This window comes from Hyla sarda, chromosome 5 (assembly GCF_029499605.1).
Source record: "Hyla sarda isolate aHylSar1 chromosome 5, aHylSar1.hap1, whole genome shotgun sequence".
Lineage (NCBI taxonomy): Eukaryota > Metazoa > Chordata > Amphibia > Anura > Hylidae > Hyla > Hyla sarda.
This window is the reverse complement of record NC_079193.1, coordinates 81,643,908-81,661,491: the sequence shown is the minus strand read 5'-3', so window position 1 is coordinate 81,661,491 and position 17,584 is coordinate 81,643,908. Positions and strand designations below refer to the sequence as shown.

The 17,584-nt window shown below is 42.8% G+C and overlaps 1 protein-coding gene across 4 annotated transcripts in view; it reads right to left on the bottom strand.

Moving 5' to 3' along the window:
- Positions 1-12,837: 12,837 nt before the first annotated feature.
- Positions 12,838-17,584, bottom strand: part of STK31 (serine/threonine kinase 31) — a 182,190-nt gene continuing 177,443 nt past the window's right edge. For all 4 annotated transcript variants that reach the window (XM_056519806.1, XM_056519807.1, XM_056519804.1 and 1 more), the window contains exon 24: positions 12,838-13,185. In XM_056519806.1, the coding sequence (XP_056375781.1) occupies positions 13,018-13,185 (168 nt within the window). In that variant the 3' untranslated portion in view covers positions 12,838-13,017. The remainder of the gene's footprint in view (positions 13,186-17,584) is intronic.

Genomic DNA, 17,584 nt, shown 5'->3' with positions numbered 1-17,584 from the left:
GTGGGGTGTAAATTCTCACTGCACCCCTTATTACATTCTGTGAGGGGTCTAGTTTCCAAAATGGGGTCACGTTTTTTTTTTTTTTTGCGTTTGTCAAAACCGCTGTAACAATCAGCCACCCCTGTGCAAATCACCTCAAATGTACATGGTGCACTCTCCCTTCTGGGCCTTGTTGTGTGCCCGCAGAGCACTTTGCGCCCACACATGGGGTATCTCCGTAGTCGGGAGAAATTGCATTACAAATTTTCGGGGGCTTTTTTCCCTTTTACCTCTTGTCAAAATGAAAAGTATAGGGCAACACCAGCATGTTAGTGTAAAAAAATTATTTTTTTACACTAACATGCTGGTGTAGACCCCAACTTCACCTTTTCATAAGTAGTTAAAGGAGAAAAAGCCCCCAAAATTTGTTAGGCAATTTCTCCCGAGTACGGCGATACCCCATATGTGGCCCTAAACTGTTGCCTTAAAATACGACAGGGCTCCAAAGTGAGAGCGCCATGTGCATTTGAGGCCTAAATTAGGGATTGGCATAGGGGTGGACATAGGGGTATTCTACGCCAGTGATTCCCAAACAGGGTGCCTCCAGCTGTTGCAATACTGGGAGTTGTTTTGCAACAGCTGGAGGCTCCGTTTTGGAAAGAGTGGCCTATCAGACGTTTTTCATTTTTATTGGGGAGGGGGGCTGTGTAGGGGTATGTGTATATGTAGTGTTTTTTACTTTTTATTTTATTTTGTGTTAGTGTAGTGTAATGTAGTGTTTTTAGGGTACAGTCACACGGGCGGGGGATTACAGCGAGTTTCCCGCTGCGAGTTTGAGCTGCCGCGCAAAATTTGCTGCATCGCAAACTTGCATCCTGATACTCACTGTAAGCCCCTGCCCGTGTGAGTGTACCCTGTACATTCACAGGGGGGGAAGACACCTCCAGCTGTTGCAAAACTACAACTCCCCTCCCAGCATGCACGGTCTATCAGTGAATGCTGGTAGTTATAGTTTTGCAACAGCTGGAGGCACACGGGTTGGGAAACACTGAGTTAGGAAACAGACAATGTCTCCCAACCAGTGTGCCTCCAGTTGTTGCAAAACCACAACTCCCAGCATGCCTAGACAGCCGAAGGGCATATTGGGAGTAGTAGTTAAGCAACAGCTGGAGGAGAACAGTTTGGGGACCACTGTGTAGTGGTGTCCAAGCTGTAGCCCTCCAGATGTTGCAAAACTACAACTCCAAGCATTCTCAGGCATGCTGGAAGTAGTAGTTCGGCAACATCTTTAGAGCCAGATGTTGCCGAACTACAACTCCCAGCATGCCTGGGCAGTCTGAGCATGCTTGGAGTTGTAGTTTTGCAACATCTGGAGGACTACAGTTTTCAAATTACTAATACAGTGGTTCCCAATCTGTGCCCTTCCAGATGTTGCAAAACTACAATTCCCAGTATGCCAAAACTGTCAAGGCATGCTTGGAGTTGTAGTTCTGCAACATCCCAGCATGCCTGGACAGTCTGGGCATGCAGAGGATGTGTAGTTTTGCAACATCTGGAAGGGCACAGTGGTCCCAAAACTGTGGACCTCCAGATGTTGCAATACTGCAACTCCCAGCATGCCCGGACGCCAAGGGCTGTCTGGGCATGCTGGGAGTTGTAGTATAAGGGGACCAGATAGAGCAGTCCAGATCGCTTTACGGCGGTCTGGACTGCTGCAAAGGTCCCGCGCAGCCGTCGAAGATCCACTCACCTGTCGCCGCTACCGCTGCCGCCGTCTCCGCCGCCGGGATCCGGGTCTTCAGGGACGAGGTAAGTACCGGGGCCGGGCCCCAGCACTCCCCCGCCGTGTCCTCAGGTCTTCCTCCCGTTCTCTCCGGACTTCCAGGGGCCGGGCAGGGCGTGAGGAAGTAACGCCCCCCCCCATTTGAGATTGGTCGGTTAGCTAACCGAGGAATCGCAGGGGATAGGAGGAGGTGGCAGGCTTGCCACCTCGCTCCTATACTTCAGCATGGTCCTGGCTGTCTGTGACAACCGGGATCATGCAAAATTACCGGGCGGTCGGGTCCCAGAGACCCAATCGGCCCGGTAACGCCGCAGATCGCAGCGGCGATTTTCCTCGCGATTTGCGACGATCGCGAAGAGCTCGGTGTTCCAAAAAGAAAATAATTTCCTCTGTAGTATTCAGCAGCTAATAGGTACTGGAAGGATTAAGATTTTTTAATAGAAGCAATTTACAAATCTGAATTCGGGTAGAAAAACAGACATGGTGCACATCTACAATCTTGTATAATGATCTTATTGCTTCTCAGCATAATATCAAAAACCAACAGGTTGTTAGTATACATTTTTGATCAAAAAGTACAAGCCCACTCGCCACGTCAAGGCCACCTATTTAGAGTGGGTCCCTAACGTCCCTAGCATAAAATGGCGCAGCACCGACCACCACCGCCACGACACCAATGCCCACAGTGGGGAACGACCCACCGGCAGAGCGGCCCCAATGCCACTCAAACCAGTCTATGGGCCGCACCCCCCCGCAGACACGGTGCCACAGCAGTAACGGACACCGCACAGCACCACACCAGTGTGAACAAGGTGTAATGGCTATATAACCCTATATAAGAAGTAATTAGCTACACATGGGCCATTTCTTTCCTAGCAGCCTCCCAGTCTGACTGGGAGAGCATGGTAAGTGAGCTATTACACCTTGTTCACACTGGTGTGGCCCATAGACTGGTTTGAGTGGCATTGGGGCCGCTCTGCTGGTGGGTCGTTCCCCCCCTGTGGGCACTGGTGTCGCGGCGGTGGTGGTCACCGCCCGGTGCTGCGCCATTTTATGCTAGGGACGTTAGGGACCCACTCTAAATAGGTGGCCTTGACGTGGCGAGTGAGCTTGTACTTTTTGATCAAAAATGTATACTAACAACCTGTTAGTTTTTGATATTATGCTGAGAAGCAATCAGATCATTATACAAGATTGTAGATGTGCACCATGTCTGTTTCTTCTACCTGAATTCACACTGTGATTTCTATCCCCTCTTTTTATTTCTTATTAACATGTTGTCTGCACTCTTCCCCACCCCCTCAGCCTAACCCTATATAAGTAGTAATTAGCTACACATGGGCCATTTCTTTCCTAGCAGCCTCCCAGTCTGACTGGGAGAGCATGGTAAGTGAGCTATTACACCTTGTTCACACTGGTGTGGTGCTGTGCGGTGTCCGTTGCTGCCGAGGCGCCGTGTCTGCAGGGGGGTGCGGCCCATAGACTGGTTTGAGTGGCATTGGGGCCGCTCTGCCGGTGGGTCGTTCCCCCCCCCTGTGGGCATTGGTGTCGCGGCGGTGGTGGTCGCCGCTCGGTGCTGCGCCATTTTATGCTAGGGGCGTAAGGGACCCACTCTGGATAGGTGGCCTTGACGTGGCGAGTGGGCTTGTACTTTTTGATCAAAAATGTATACTAACAACCTGTTAGTTTTTGATATTATGCTGAGAAGCAATCAGATCATTATACAAGATTGTAGATGTGCACCATGTCTGTTTCTTCTACCTGAATTTACAAATCTGTTTAACTTTCTGGCACCAGTTGCTTTAAAAAAAAAAAAAAAAAAATTTCCACCGGAGTACCCCTTTAATACTCCTTGTCAATGGGCTTTACATCAGTCTGCAGCAGTCCTGGATGGACATCCTCTCCAAATTTCTAATCAAGTATCTCCTGGCAAACCAATAAGCCCCTTTATAACAGTTTATAAGGTGTAAGAGGCCTCCTGGATTTATGAGGTTCGTTGATATTAAATATTATGAAATGCTAATACTTTTTGGGTCCAATTAGGCCATGTCCGCAATCCACCACCTCCTATTGATCTCAATGGTAATCCATGTTGTTATTGACAGTGTGATATTGTCCATGTGCAGATTTGATAACCATGATGGATGTGTCAAGTTTGGATCTGGTTTGACTTGGAGAGATTTTCAGGTTGCCCCATGCAAATTTGTCTCAATAAACCTACATCCAAATGCAAATTTTTGGTGTAGTTAATTTAAATGTGCAGCATAAATGCAAGGGTATGCCTCGGATAGAAATTATTGGCCATATGAACATGTCCTCATTGTAAGCATTTATAAACCTTTACCATGGGTTGGAGCTTTTAATCATTCATTAAAAACCCGATGTTCTTACGTGTTATTTGCGCTTATGGACATCATACCGTATTGTTAACAGCTGATAATAAAAGTGATGGTCTTGATGTGACATCTTTAAGATCTAGAAAGTTTGTCCCCAAGCAGAGTAATATCACAACTATGTATTTATAATCATTTTCCATGGCTTTAGGGTATGGTACAGTAGAATAGTCTAGGATTTTTAAAGGATTAATACAAAAGCAAAACACTTCATGAAAAATGTATAGATTTTTGTTTTATGGTTCATATACCTATACACACTTTTATTTTTACTAATGCTTTTGTATGAATGTTTTATGTTTTTCTAGTGATATACTTTTTCCCTTTGCTGCAATATTTTCTTCCAAACAGCAAATTAATGCATAAGAATGTCACACAACAGAACCATATCCACGGCTATGTAGAAATAGTTACTATATGCTTTAGTCATAGAAGGCTGACAAGAAAATGATATATTTGTCTATAAAGTTCCATGAAAATAGACATAGCAATCATAAAGCATTGTGGAGTATATGAACTGAATAGCAGATCCTGTTGTGCGCTCTTAACCACGATTCTTCAAAGCTAATTCCGGGTTTCTATAAAGCAGTTTATCTCGGCTCTGCAGCAAGTGAGTCTGTACGGCTGTATCTCAAATAGCACTAAAAAGGATCAGGATGCAAGTTTATATATTTTATTATTTTGGTGGTAAGTGGGATTTACAGCTGTCGTATGCTCCTCTTATTAAAATGGTTAACAGGCTTCTTCTAGCAATGAAAACCCAAGATTAGGTGAACTGCAGTATTCGGCTGTAAAACTGCTTACCAGATAAATCTAATGAGGAGAGAAATACTAATTACAAACAAAGCAAAACCAGATAGCAGGCTTGTCCCCGGTTCACACTAAGTTGTCTGGGGAACACATTAGGTAACCTTGTTTTCTTGTGTGTTGTATATGTTTAAATGCAATTCTGTAACCCAAGCTTTTTAGTAAGCATCTCAAGGGAAACTCCAGCAGGCACAAGTAATTCTTACACCCAAACACAATGCCAAGTATAATACAAGGAGGTGCTGACAAGTATTTGAGGAAACAATAAATTGCAGGGTGTACTGGCCAATTTGTCTATATCCAATGGTGGAAAAAATAACTACTAATGATTTTAACTTACCTTAATTTTTACAGTCCGAAGTGAACATGGCAGCACCTCCAGAAAAGTTTAATGCAGAAAAGCATATTCAAGTTTCTGTTTCTTCAAGGGAATGGCACAAAGCAGATCCATGACAAATGTCACAAACTTAAAAGAGATATATCATGCATAAAAACATATCAGATAAACTTATCCTCTAAGATCACAGGAATGGGGCTGACCATTGGGACCCCCCACGACCTTCTGCATAGGCCCCTGCTCTCCCTGGTAACAGGGGAGTGCCGAACCCCGCACGAGCTAGCAGCCGACACGCACCCTCCATATATCTCTATGGGAAAGGCATTCGGCTGTCTCCGGCTCCTCAATAGAGATGTATGAAGGGGGTGTGTCAGCTGCCGCTTCGTATGAGGAGAGCAGGGGGCCCATGAAGGAAAGCGGGGGGATCCCAGTGGTCAGCCCTCCTACGATCTAAAACTCATTCCCTATCCTACAGATAGGATATACATTTTTATGCATGATACTTCTCCTCTAAGGTGACAATGGCCTTTCATATGCAACAGTTAAACATTAGGTTGTCAATTTTAAAACTGGCAATTTCGGTGTTAAAAGACATAAACATGGTGGAAGGCCTGTTTCTGCCTCTGTACCTGGAAATGTGAAAGCCATCAATGACATGATCATGGAGGACTGCCAAATATCAGCCAAAATATTGCTACATATCTGGGAATATTACAGAGTTGGTGCCATTATCCACGACTTGGAAATGATACAACTTGCAGCAAAGTGAATCCCAAAACTTTCAACAACCCACTGCCAATGAAACAATGGCAAAACTGCCCCCCTTAGGCTTTTAGGTGATGCCCCATCCACCCCATTTGCCCCACCTGGCTGACTATCCTCTATTGCCCAATCTCAAAAAACACCTAAAGAGATGATGTGTGAGGCAACTCTGGGGCAACTAACTGCAAACAAGTGGTCACATCAGCATTAAGAATTTTTATTTGCAGAGAATTATAAAGCTGCAGGACAAATGTTGCAAGTGCATTGACTTCCTGGGGGAACTTGTAGAATAGTGTAGAACAGGGGTCTCAAACTCAAATTATCCGGGGCCCACTGGAGGTAGCAGCTGGGTGAGGCTGGGGCGCATGCGCCCATTACAAATAATGCCCTTATCATACACCCCTCATGATCCACCAGCAACACCCTCCACCAGCAGTAGCACCCCCATCATCCACCAACAACCCCCCCATTCCCCCTACCCCGTGTGGTAATAGCATGAGCTGACGGATGATGGGGGTGCCCCACATTAGGTAGGCAGCAGTTTCCCCACATTAGGCAGTAGCAAGTTCCCCACATTAGGTAGGCAGTAGCAGGTTCCCCACATTAGGTAGGCAGCAGGTTCCCCACATTAGGTAGCATTTTCGATTACTCCCCTCCAACCAACTCACACAGACACCCACACATGCACACACAGACAGAGACAGACAGACACACAAACACACACACAGACAGACACATACACACACGCAGACAGACACACATAGACAACATCACCTGTCCTGCACTGCGCTTCTCCTCTCCGTAATAGTGAAGAAAACTGTTTCTTGAAGCTTTCTGTGCCCCGAATAGCTGAGGAAAGTGCTGAGTCACTGTGCTGAGTGCTGAGACACTGTGAGTGGTTGATGGGGGGGGGGGGGGGGGGGCGTGTGCAGTCTCTGCTCCGCTCAGGACACAGAACTGCTTCAAGACACAGTTTTCTTCACTACATACCTGGTGCGGGCCACAAACTTTCGTTCTGCGGGACGCGAGTTTGAGACCCTGGTGTAGAAGACACAGTTTTCTAGCTACATTTTTTCTGGGTACTCCCTTGTATGCCTTTGAAAACAGAATAAATCTTCAACATTTTGGTTTATAAAAATTTATTGAAAACCCTAGCTCAGGAAACTACATATCCTATAATGCCTTGCGTAGGCATTCTGCTGTACCAGCTTAGACATTGAATTAAGCTCAGGTGGCTATAGCCTCATAAGGTTTGCTGGACAGTCAAATACATATCCAAAGTGATAATGCCCTATATATCCATGTTATGACATTGCATATTTCTGTATTTCTCTTGTAAAACATGCATACACTGAGATTCCTGCAGAGTGTAAAGTGTTAACTTTTACTAAACTGTGCATGAATTGTCTTTGTTCCGTTAACATTTTGCAGAGTATAATCTGAGAACTACAAGACCACCACCAAAAGAACTACAAGAACAATACCAAAAGCAACAAATCTCCTAAAGTTACAAGGAATGCCTTGGAGAAAAGCATCATTACACAGGGGACGTATGAATACTTGACCGTGAAGAACCCAAAAATTGCTTGTTTATATTTGTCACCAAAAGTGCACAAGGACACCAGGAATCCCCCAGGGTGGCCGATCGTGTCCGGGAATGAGAGCTTATATGAACCACTGAGTAAGTAACTTGATATGTATCTGAAGCCACTGGTAGAGAATCTTCCCTCATAAATTAGAGACAGTGGAGACGTTTTGAAAAAACTTGAGAACATTTATTTGGAGGATGACATGTAGCTTGTCAAGTGTGACGTGGAAGCTTTGTACACGTCCCTAGAACATCAGGATGGACTGGAGGGTGCTAGGTGGTTCCTGATGACTAGCTATCGGGATTTTTTTTATTGAAAGTCTGGAGTTTATTTTAAGGCATAATTGTTACATTTAGTCATAAGTAGTCCCTCTACCTGCAGCTCCAGGGTACGGCAATGGGGGCGGCTTGTGCACCCTCATGCGCCAACCTATTCCTGGGGCTGTGGGAGAGGGACCTGTTTCTAACCCAACCAGTGAAACACATTGAGAAGGTACAGTTGTGGAATCGTATTATTGATTATGTCCTATTTATCTGCCAGGGATCGGAAAAGGACCTTTTGAAATTCATGCAAATATTGAATGATAACAACAAGAACATCAGACTAACGGTGAAATACAGCCAAACGGTGGACTTTCTTGACCTCAGGATTTACAAAGACATAAATGGGTATATCCAGACAGACTTATTTTGCAAGGAAACGTCAGTCTACTCAGTATTGCATGCTACATCATTTCATCCAGCAGCCACCAAGGGAGGTATACCAGTGGGACAGTTTTTTACATGCAAGAATAAATCTGTTCTGATGACATTTCATTTTCCAGATAGGCTTGGATTTGAGTACGGTAAGTGCTTTGAAGAGCGAGGATTTAGCAAACGTATGATTAAACTGGGATACGATCGAGCGGCTGGTGCACGATGGGAGTACCTTTTGAAATCCAAAACTTTGAAGAAGGAAGATTTCCAACAGGTGAGATTTATCATCCCTTTTAACAACAAGTGGCAGGAAATGAGAGGGATCCTGTGTAAATTCTGGCCTATTTTACAGACAGATTCCATGTTGAAAAAATGGATTCCGGAAACCTCTTCCCTTTCATATAAAAGAGCTAAGAATTTGAGAGACATATGAATCCACAGCTACCATGAGGGGACCACGGTGAAAAATACTTTCGCATCAAGAGGCACCAAAAGGGGGTGTTACTCCTGTGGGGGATGAGTGGCATGTACAAACATGGAAAGAGCTACACATTTCTTGTCCAGTGATGGCCAGGAGGAGTATAAAATAACAAAACACATCTCCTGAAGGTGTCCCGTATGGACGGGAAGGAAGATCCTCGTTGCGGCGCTCACTCGGTGTCTTCACGGCCATACGGGACACCTTCAGCTATCTTCCACTGGTCAGAACCTGTCTGATAGGGGATCACCTCGGGCAGCTCCCGGCTATAATACCCTGTAATTGGGTGATAAGCTATATTAGGTGTTGTACCCGGCGTACAACACTACCAGATGAGCACTATCCTGCACACATCGTATTACTGAATCCTATCTGAATAACGGCACAGGCTGCGCCTCATGTTTGTCTCCCCTCTTTTTTGTCATATGTGCACAACACATCTCCTGCCACACAGAGGGTGTGATATATTACGCCACATGTTCGTGTAATCTGGTGTATGTGGAGCTAACTTCACGCAAGCTGAAGATTTGTGTACGGGAACACAAACATGACATTGAAAGAGTGAGCATGAAGTGGATCTTTCACAGATTAAACCAATACCAAAAATTTTCGTGAAAAACACAATTGTAATACCAGCCTACTGAAGGTAAAAGAAATTGACAAAGACTACATTGGGAAGAGGAGAGGAAATTGGAGGAAAAGGCTTGCACAACTTGAGGTCCAATGGATTATTTGGGAGAAGTTTTCTGGGTACAACAGCGCACTAGGTGTCACTTACCTCCGGTCCTGGTCCAGTTACACATCAGCAAGTCAAAAGATTCCTCCTGAATATGCTAAAGGGGAAATGTCATAGAATAGTCCACACCGAACTAAGTGGAGACCGATTAGACATACAGTTTTACAGGTTCCTAATCACTTTGCTCATTTAAATAGGACACAAGCTAGTGCGTCACAAAGTCATTCTCAAGTCCAGTATGCACTAAAACCAACTCTGGCAGAGGACAGAGTACACTAATCCACTCTTTACCTCCACTTAAATAGTTGTAAAATGTTTAATTCTATTACAAATAAATATGAGCATCATTAGAAAGAAAGTTAAGAACCCAGCACAATTACACTGTTATGTATTTATATCCATCATCATTAGACTAGACACAAGTGTAAGGGTATGTTCACACTGAGGAATTGGAGAGGAATTTCCACTAGTAATTCTGCTCGCTTTTTCCTCTCCAAATCATTCAGCAGTGAAAACCCCACAGAGTTGTACAGAATTTCTGCCCCTCAGTTCACAGTGAGGAATTTCCTCAAGCAGAATTCTGACGAGGAAGTATGTTCCGCTTGAAGAAAGAACATGTTCTTTCTTTCAGGCGGAATCAGCGTCATTCTCCCATAGAGATCAATGTTATTTTTTTTTTTTCAGTCAGAAGCATTTCTGTGCAGAATTGGCGCGGAATTTCCGCATGAAAAAAATATAAAAAATGTTATGAATAGAAATACTTGCTACTCCTCCTCCGCATGAAACCTGCATTTTCGCGCGGATACTCTGAGTTCTTGTGGAAAAGTAACAATATTTTTAGGCAGAAAATTTCTGCTTGATTTCCGCCCCAATTCCTCAGTGTGAACATACCCTATTGTGTGTCAACAGTACCCCAGACACACCTGCAGTGTGTGTCAAGGGAACAGTAGTGTTGGGTGCTGATGTTTAAAAACACTTTACAAAGCCCCCTAACATGTTTCATCACCTCAGTGATCTCCTCAGAGGTAAAAGGGGCAAGGACAGGCATGTATGCTAACATCCGTACACTGCAAGGAGGGGAGAGATGATTAGTTGGCAGTAACATATAATCGACAGGATCTAAAGGTTCCATTAGAAAGAAACTAAGAGTCAAAATGCTATATCAAAGTTGTAATATAATCAATAATACTTTATTGTTCACATAAACCCATTTCTAACCCCTCCAAATCTAGAATTATTGCTCACACTCCTCACCTTCTAAGACCCATGACATTTTTATTTTTCCACTTACAGTCGCATGGTGCTTATTTTTTGCAGGACAAGTAAATTCCACAACTAAATTGCAATAATTTACATATGTTAAAACTGACCTGCTTTGTTTACTCTATGGGTCAGTATGATTCCAACGATACCAAATTCTCTTTAAGGAAACTAAATTAAATGCTTTTTACTGTTCTTATTTAACATTCTTTGTATTCAAGCTAGTATAAGTGTTGCACCTAAGCCTGTGTCTGAATAGGGTGTGCATAGAGTTTACTGTTTCTATGGTATTGAGAGATGCTGTGAAAGGGATATGATGACACCTGCTGGTCAAAAATAGGAACAACCACATCATTAATAAATAAATCAAACTTTTTTGCAAATACAGGATAAACAATAAATGCCCTGTAGACCTATTAATAAGAATGCAAATACATCATTACCCTCTCCTCCTTTACAGTGTTGATTACATTTATGTATTTAAAAGTATCTATCATATCCCCTGTGTCTGGTCCAAGCTATGTGAGTTAAGGTCCTTTAACCTTCCCTGGTAAGTTTTATCCATATGCTAGTTTATTTTCTGAACTCTCTCCAATGTATCTATATTCTTCTAGAGATACAGTCTCTATATTCTTCTAGAGATACAGTCTCTAGTCATGATCATAATACTCCAAGTGAGGTCTCCCCAGTGTTCTGTACAGCGGCATGAGCACTTCTCTCTTACCACTGCTAATACCTCTCCCTATACACTGACGCATTCTGCTAGCATTTCCAGCAGCTCTATTACATAGTCTGCCTATCTTTAAGTCGTTAACCCCTTAAGGACATAGCGTTTTTCCATTTTTGCACTTTCGTTTTTTCCTCCTTACCTTTTAAAAATCATAACCCTTTCAATTTTGCACCTAAAAATCCATATGATGGCTTATATTTTGCACCACCAATTCTTCTTTGTAATGACATTAATCATTTTACCAAAAATCTACGGCGAAACAAAAAAAAAATTATAATTGTGCGACAAAATTGAAGAAAAAAACGCCATTTTGTAACTTTTGGGAGCTTCCGTTTCTACACAGTACATTTTTTAGTAAAAACACCTTACATTTATTCTGTAGGTCCATACAATTAAAATGACATCCTACATATATAGGTCTTCTGGAAAAAATCATAACTACGTGCACAAAAATTGATAAGTTTAATAAAATTGTTATCTTCTGACCCCTATAACTTTTTTATTTTTCCGCATGCGGGACGGTGTGAGGGCTCATTTTTTGCGCCATGATCTGAAGTTTTTAGTGGTACCATTTTTCGCTTTTTGTAAAAAAAAAATTTATGGTATAAAAAGTGAACAAAAATACGTTATTTTGGACTTTGGAATTTTAGCGCATACGTCATTGACCGTGCAGTTTAACTATATATTTTTTAAGTTTCGGACATTTACGCACATGGTGATACCACATATATTTTTATTAACAGAGTTTTTTTTAAAATGGGAAAAGGAGGAAATGGGAAAATCATCTTCATGAACTTTTTTTTTTGCAATGTTATAGCCCCCACAGGGGACTATAACATGCAGTACATTGATTTAATACACTGATCAATGCCATGGCATTGATCAGTGTTATCAGCGGTCGATTGCCCAAGGCTGGATTTCAGGCTTGGAGCAATCAACCGCCGATCGGACGGGCAGGAGGCAGGTAAGGCACCCTCCTGATGCGTCCTAGCTGATCGGGACATTGCATTTTCACCGCAATGGTCCCGATCAGCATGACTGAGCTGCCGGGAAGCTTTCACTTTCGATGCAGCGATCAACTTTGATCGTTGTGTCTAAAGAGGTAATGCCAGACATCTGCCTGAACGGTGATGTCAGTCATTAGCCACGGGTCCTGGCTGCCGATAGCAGCCGGGACCGTGTGGGTATGATGCAAGCTCAGCTCCTGAGCTCGCTTCATAACCCTGCAGTTTATACACGGCATTTTGCGGCAAGGGGTAAAAAATCAAAGAAAACAAGTGCAAGAAAACAGATTTCAGAGATTTTATGACATAAAGGAAAATGAAAACTCTGTCTGAAAGAACAAACAATGAAGACAAACACAAACTTACACTGAAAACAAACATTATTTCTATTAACAGTAATTATAGGGCAACTGAACAAGGCAGGACAGAGTGAAGTGTATGGTTCTATAGAAAACATCATTCACTTAAGCAAAGTCCGCTGGTGTACTGTCATCTGTCTCTTCATTGTCAATGGGTAGAGGAGTAAAGGCAGCTTCCGTGATCTGAAAACATTCATGGCTCTTGATATGCTCCGCTTGCATGCGATCACCACAACAAACAAGACCTGATAGGAGAGTCTTCATTTTGGAATCCTGGGGTAAATATAAAAGGGAAATTAAGCACAAGGCATATTAAAGCCTGGACAAATCTATGAAGCCAGGTTGCCCAAGAGAGACAGAATGCGCAAGAGTTTTTGCTGGTTATCTAACTAAAACCCAAAGCGTGTATTCACATATACAGTAGCCAGCGCATATTCACAGAACTCTAACCTACATTTGGGAAGGTTGGAGGTTTTGTCTAAAGTCCCATTCAAGTCTATGGGACATTCAGTACACAAGTTCCGCTATGCATTTCCTGGCAAGTGTGTTGGTGCAGCTTAGAAGACAGCCCCTCCCACAAGCCGTACCCCTTCTATTTTTGGCCCTTTTTTGTTTTGGCTCAAGGCCAAAAACGATTTTTGCCCTTCAAACACAATCTCTTCATCACAGCTCATCTCCACCTTAATTCACAAGCTCTGCAAATTCGGGAGAAAGTTTTGTCTTTACCATGCCTTATTGAAGATCCCTTTCTTCATGTGTTCAATACTTTTTACCTGTGTTATTTCACATTATTACACAAAACCTATTTTCTAACCTTATCTGTTTTGGTCATGTTGTACACATACATCACCCTTTATTTTTATATGACAACACTGAAGAAATGACACTTTGCTACAATGTAAAGTAGTGAGTGTACATCCTGTATAACAGTATTGAATGTAAGTAGTGAGTGTACAGCCTATATAACAGTATTGAATGTAAGTAGTGTGAGTACAGCCTGTATAACAGTATTTAATGTAAGTAGTGTGAGTACAGCCTGTATAACAGTGTTTAATGTAAGTAGTGAGTGTACAGCCTGTTTAACAGTGTTTAATGTTGGGTCCCCTTAATATAACTCCACACACAGCCATTAATGTCTAAACCTTGACAATAAAAATGAGTACACCCCTAAGTGGAAATGTCAAAATTGGGCCAAAAGTGTTAATACACTGCTCAAAAAAATAAAGGGAACACTAAGATAACACATCTTAGATCTGAATAAATGAACTAATCATTTGAAATACTTTCATCTTTACATAGTTGAATGTGCTGACAACAAAATCACACAAAAATTATCAATGGAAATCAAATTTAGCAACCCATGGAGGTCTGGATATGGAGTCACATGGAGGGCTGTGCTGCCCCTCAAAGAAATTCCACCCCACACCATTACTGACCCACCGCCAAACCGGTCATGCTGGAGGATGTTGAGGCAGCACAACGTTCTCCACGGCGTTTCCAGACTCCGTGTGAACCTGCTTTCATCTGTGAAGAGCACAGGGCGCCAGTGGCGAATTTTCAAATCTGTGTGTTCTCTGGCAATTGCCAAACGTCCTGAACGGTGTATGGCAGTAAGCACAACCCCCACCTGTGGACGTTGGACCCTCATATCACCTTCATTGAGTTGTTTCTGACAGTCTGAGCAGACACATGCACATTTGTGGCCTACTGGAGGTCATTTTGCAATGCTCTGGCAGTGCTCCTCCTTGCACAAAGGCAGAGTTAGTGGTCCTGCTGCTGGGTTGTTGCCCTTCTACGGCCTCCTCCACATCTGATGTACTGGCTTGTCTCCTGGTAGCGCCTCCATGCTCTGGACACTACGTTGACACACACTGCAAACCTTCTTGCCACTGCTCACATTGATGTGCCATCCTGGATGAGCTGCACTACCTGAGCCACTTGTGGGAGTTGTAGACTCCGTCTCATGCTACCACTAGAGTGAAAGCACCGCCAACATTCAAAAGTGACCAAAACATCAGCCAGGAAGCATAGGAACTGAGAAGTGGTCTGTGGTCACTACCTGCATAACCACTCCTTTATTAGGGGAGTCTTGCTAATTGCCTATAATTTCCCCCTGTTGTCTGTTCCATTTGCACAACAGCATGTAAAATTGATCGTCAATCAGTGTTGCTTCCTGAGTCGACAGTGTGATTTTACAGAAGTGTGATTGACTTGGGGTTACATTGTGTTGTTTAAGTGTTCCCTTTATTTTTTTGAGCAGTATATTTTGGTGTGGCCACTAATATTTTCCAGCACTGTCTTAAGCCTCACAGGTTGCCACTGAAGTCCTCTTGTTCATGATCACATCACAGAGCTGGTGGATGTTAGAGATCTTGCGCTCCCCCACCTTACATTTGAGGATGCCCCACAGATGATCAATAGGGTTTAGGACTGGAAATATGCTTGGCCAATCCATCACCTTTACGCTCAGCTTCTTTAGCAAGGCAATGGTGGTCTTGGAGGTGTGTTTGGGGTTGTTATGTTGGAATACTGCCCTGCGGCCCAGTGTCTGAAGGGAGGGAATTGTGCTTCAGTTTGTCACAGTACATTTGGCAGCATTAATGGATGCCCGGACAATGACACTTACACCACCTTGTTTGACTGTAGGCAAGACACACTTGTCTTTGTACTCCTCACCTAGTTGCCACCAAACATGCGTGACACAATCTGACCCAAATAAGTTTATCTTGGTCTCATTAAACATCATGACATGGTTCCATGGTTGTGCTTCATCTTTAGAAGAGGCTTCCTTCTGGGACAACAACCATGCAGACCAATTTGATGCAGTGTGCGGTGTATGGTCTGAGCACTGACAGACTGACCCTCGCGCACACATGCACACATCTTTAACCTCTGCAGCATTGCAGCAGTACTCGTATGTCTATTTTCCAAAGATAACCTTTGGATATGACCCTGAGCACATGCACTTAACTTCTTTGGTTGACCATGGAGAGACCTGTTCTGAGTGGAACTTGTCCTGTGAAATCGCTGTATGGTCTTGCCCACCATTCTGCCGCTCAGTTTCAGAGTCTTGGCAATCTTCTTATAGCTTAGGTCATCTTTATGTAGAACAACTGTTCTTTGCCTTGAGGTGTCATGAACAATTTCAACACCTGCTCCCCATTTACACCCGAGACCTTTTAACAATAAAGAATCACGACACCCAGAAAGGAAAATAGCTAATTTGGCCCAATTTGGACACTTCCCATTGAACTCACTTTTGATGTCAAGGTTTAGACCTAAACCCCTTAAGGACCAAGCCCATTTTCACCTTAAGGACCAGGCCAATTTTATTTTAGCGTTTTAGTTTTTTTCCTCCTCACCTTCTAAAATCCATAACTTTTTTTTATATTTCCATCTACAGACCCATATCAGGGCTTGTTTTTTGCATGACCAATTGTACTTTGTAATGACACCTCATTTTACCATAAAATGTGCGTCGAACTCCCCAAAAAATTTTTAGGGAGGAAATTTTAATGAAAACCAAAATCATGCAAATTTTGGAGGGTTCTGTTTTCACATTGTACACTTTACAGTAAAAATGACATGTTTTCTTTATTCTGTGGGTCAATACGGTAAAATATTACCCATGGTTACATACTTTTCAATTATTGTACCACTTTTTGTACAAAATCAGTATGTTTAAAATCGCCCTATTTTGACCACCTATAACTTTTTCATTTTTCCGTATATTAGCGGTATGAGGGCTCATTTTTTTGCATCATGATCTGTACTTTTTATAGATACCACATTTGCGTATATGAAACTTTTAAATCCCTTTTTATAAAAAAATTTTGGGAATAAAATGTGACAAAAAAGCAGCAATTTTGGACTTTTAAAATTTTTTTTTACATTTACACCGTTCACGGTACAGGATCATTAACATTATATTTTGATTGTTCGGACATTTACGCACGTAGCGATACCAAATATGTTTATCATTTTTTTTTTTTTATTATGCTTTTTGGGGGTAAAATGGGAAAAAGGGACAATTAAAATTTTTATTGGGGGAGGGAATTTTTCAAATTTTTTAACTTTTTATTTTTACATTTTTTTACTTTTGTTTTACACTTTTTATGTCCCCATAGGGGACTATTCATAGCAATCACTTGATTGCTAATACTGTTCAGTGCTATGCATAGGGCATAGCAATGATCAGTGTTATCGGGGATCTCCTGCTCTGGCCTGCTCGATCTCAGACCAGAGCAGAAGACCCCTGGAGATGGTCGGATGCAGGTGAGGGGACCTCTGGCCACTATTTTAGATGATCGGATCCCCACAGCAGCGCCGCGGGCGATCCGATTATCTTTTTAAACATGCACATTGTCACAGATACCGTAATCTGTATAGACCACGGCATCTGAGAGGTTAATGGCCAACATTGGTGCGATCACTATGTCCGCCATTACTGGTGGGTCCCCTGCTGTACCCGGTGAGATCGGGTTCGGCTTGCTCCATAGAAAAGCATGTAAATGTGGGTATTTTTTAAATCATATTAACCCACAGTATAAAGAAAACATGTCAGTTTTACGGTAAAGTTCACTGCGTAAAAAGGGAGAAGTTATAGTTTTCTCTTCTACATTTAATGGTAAAATGAAAGGTGTCATTACGAAGTACAATTGGTCGTGCGCAA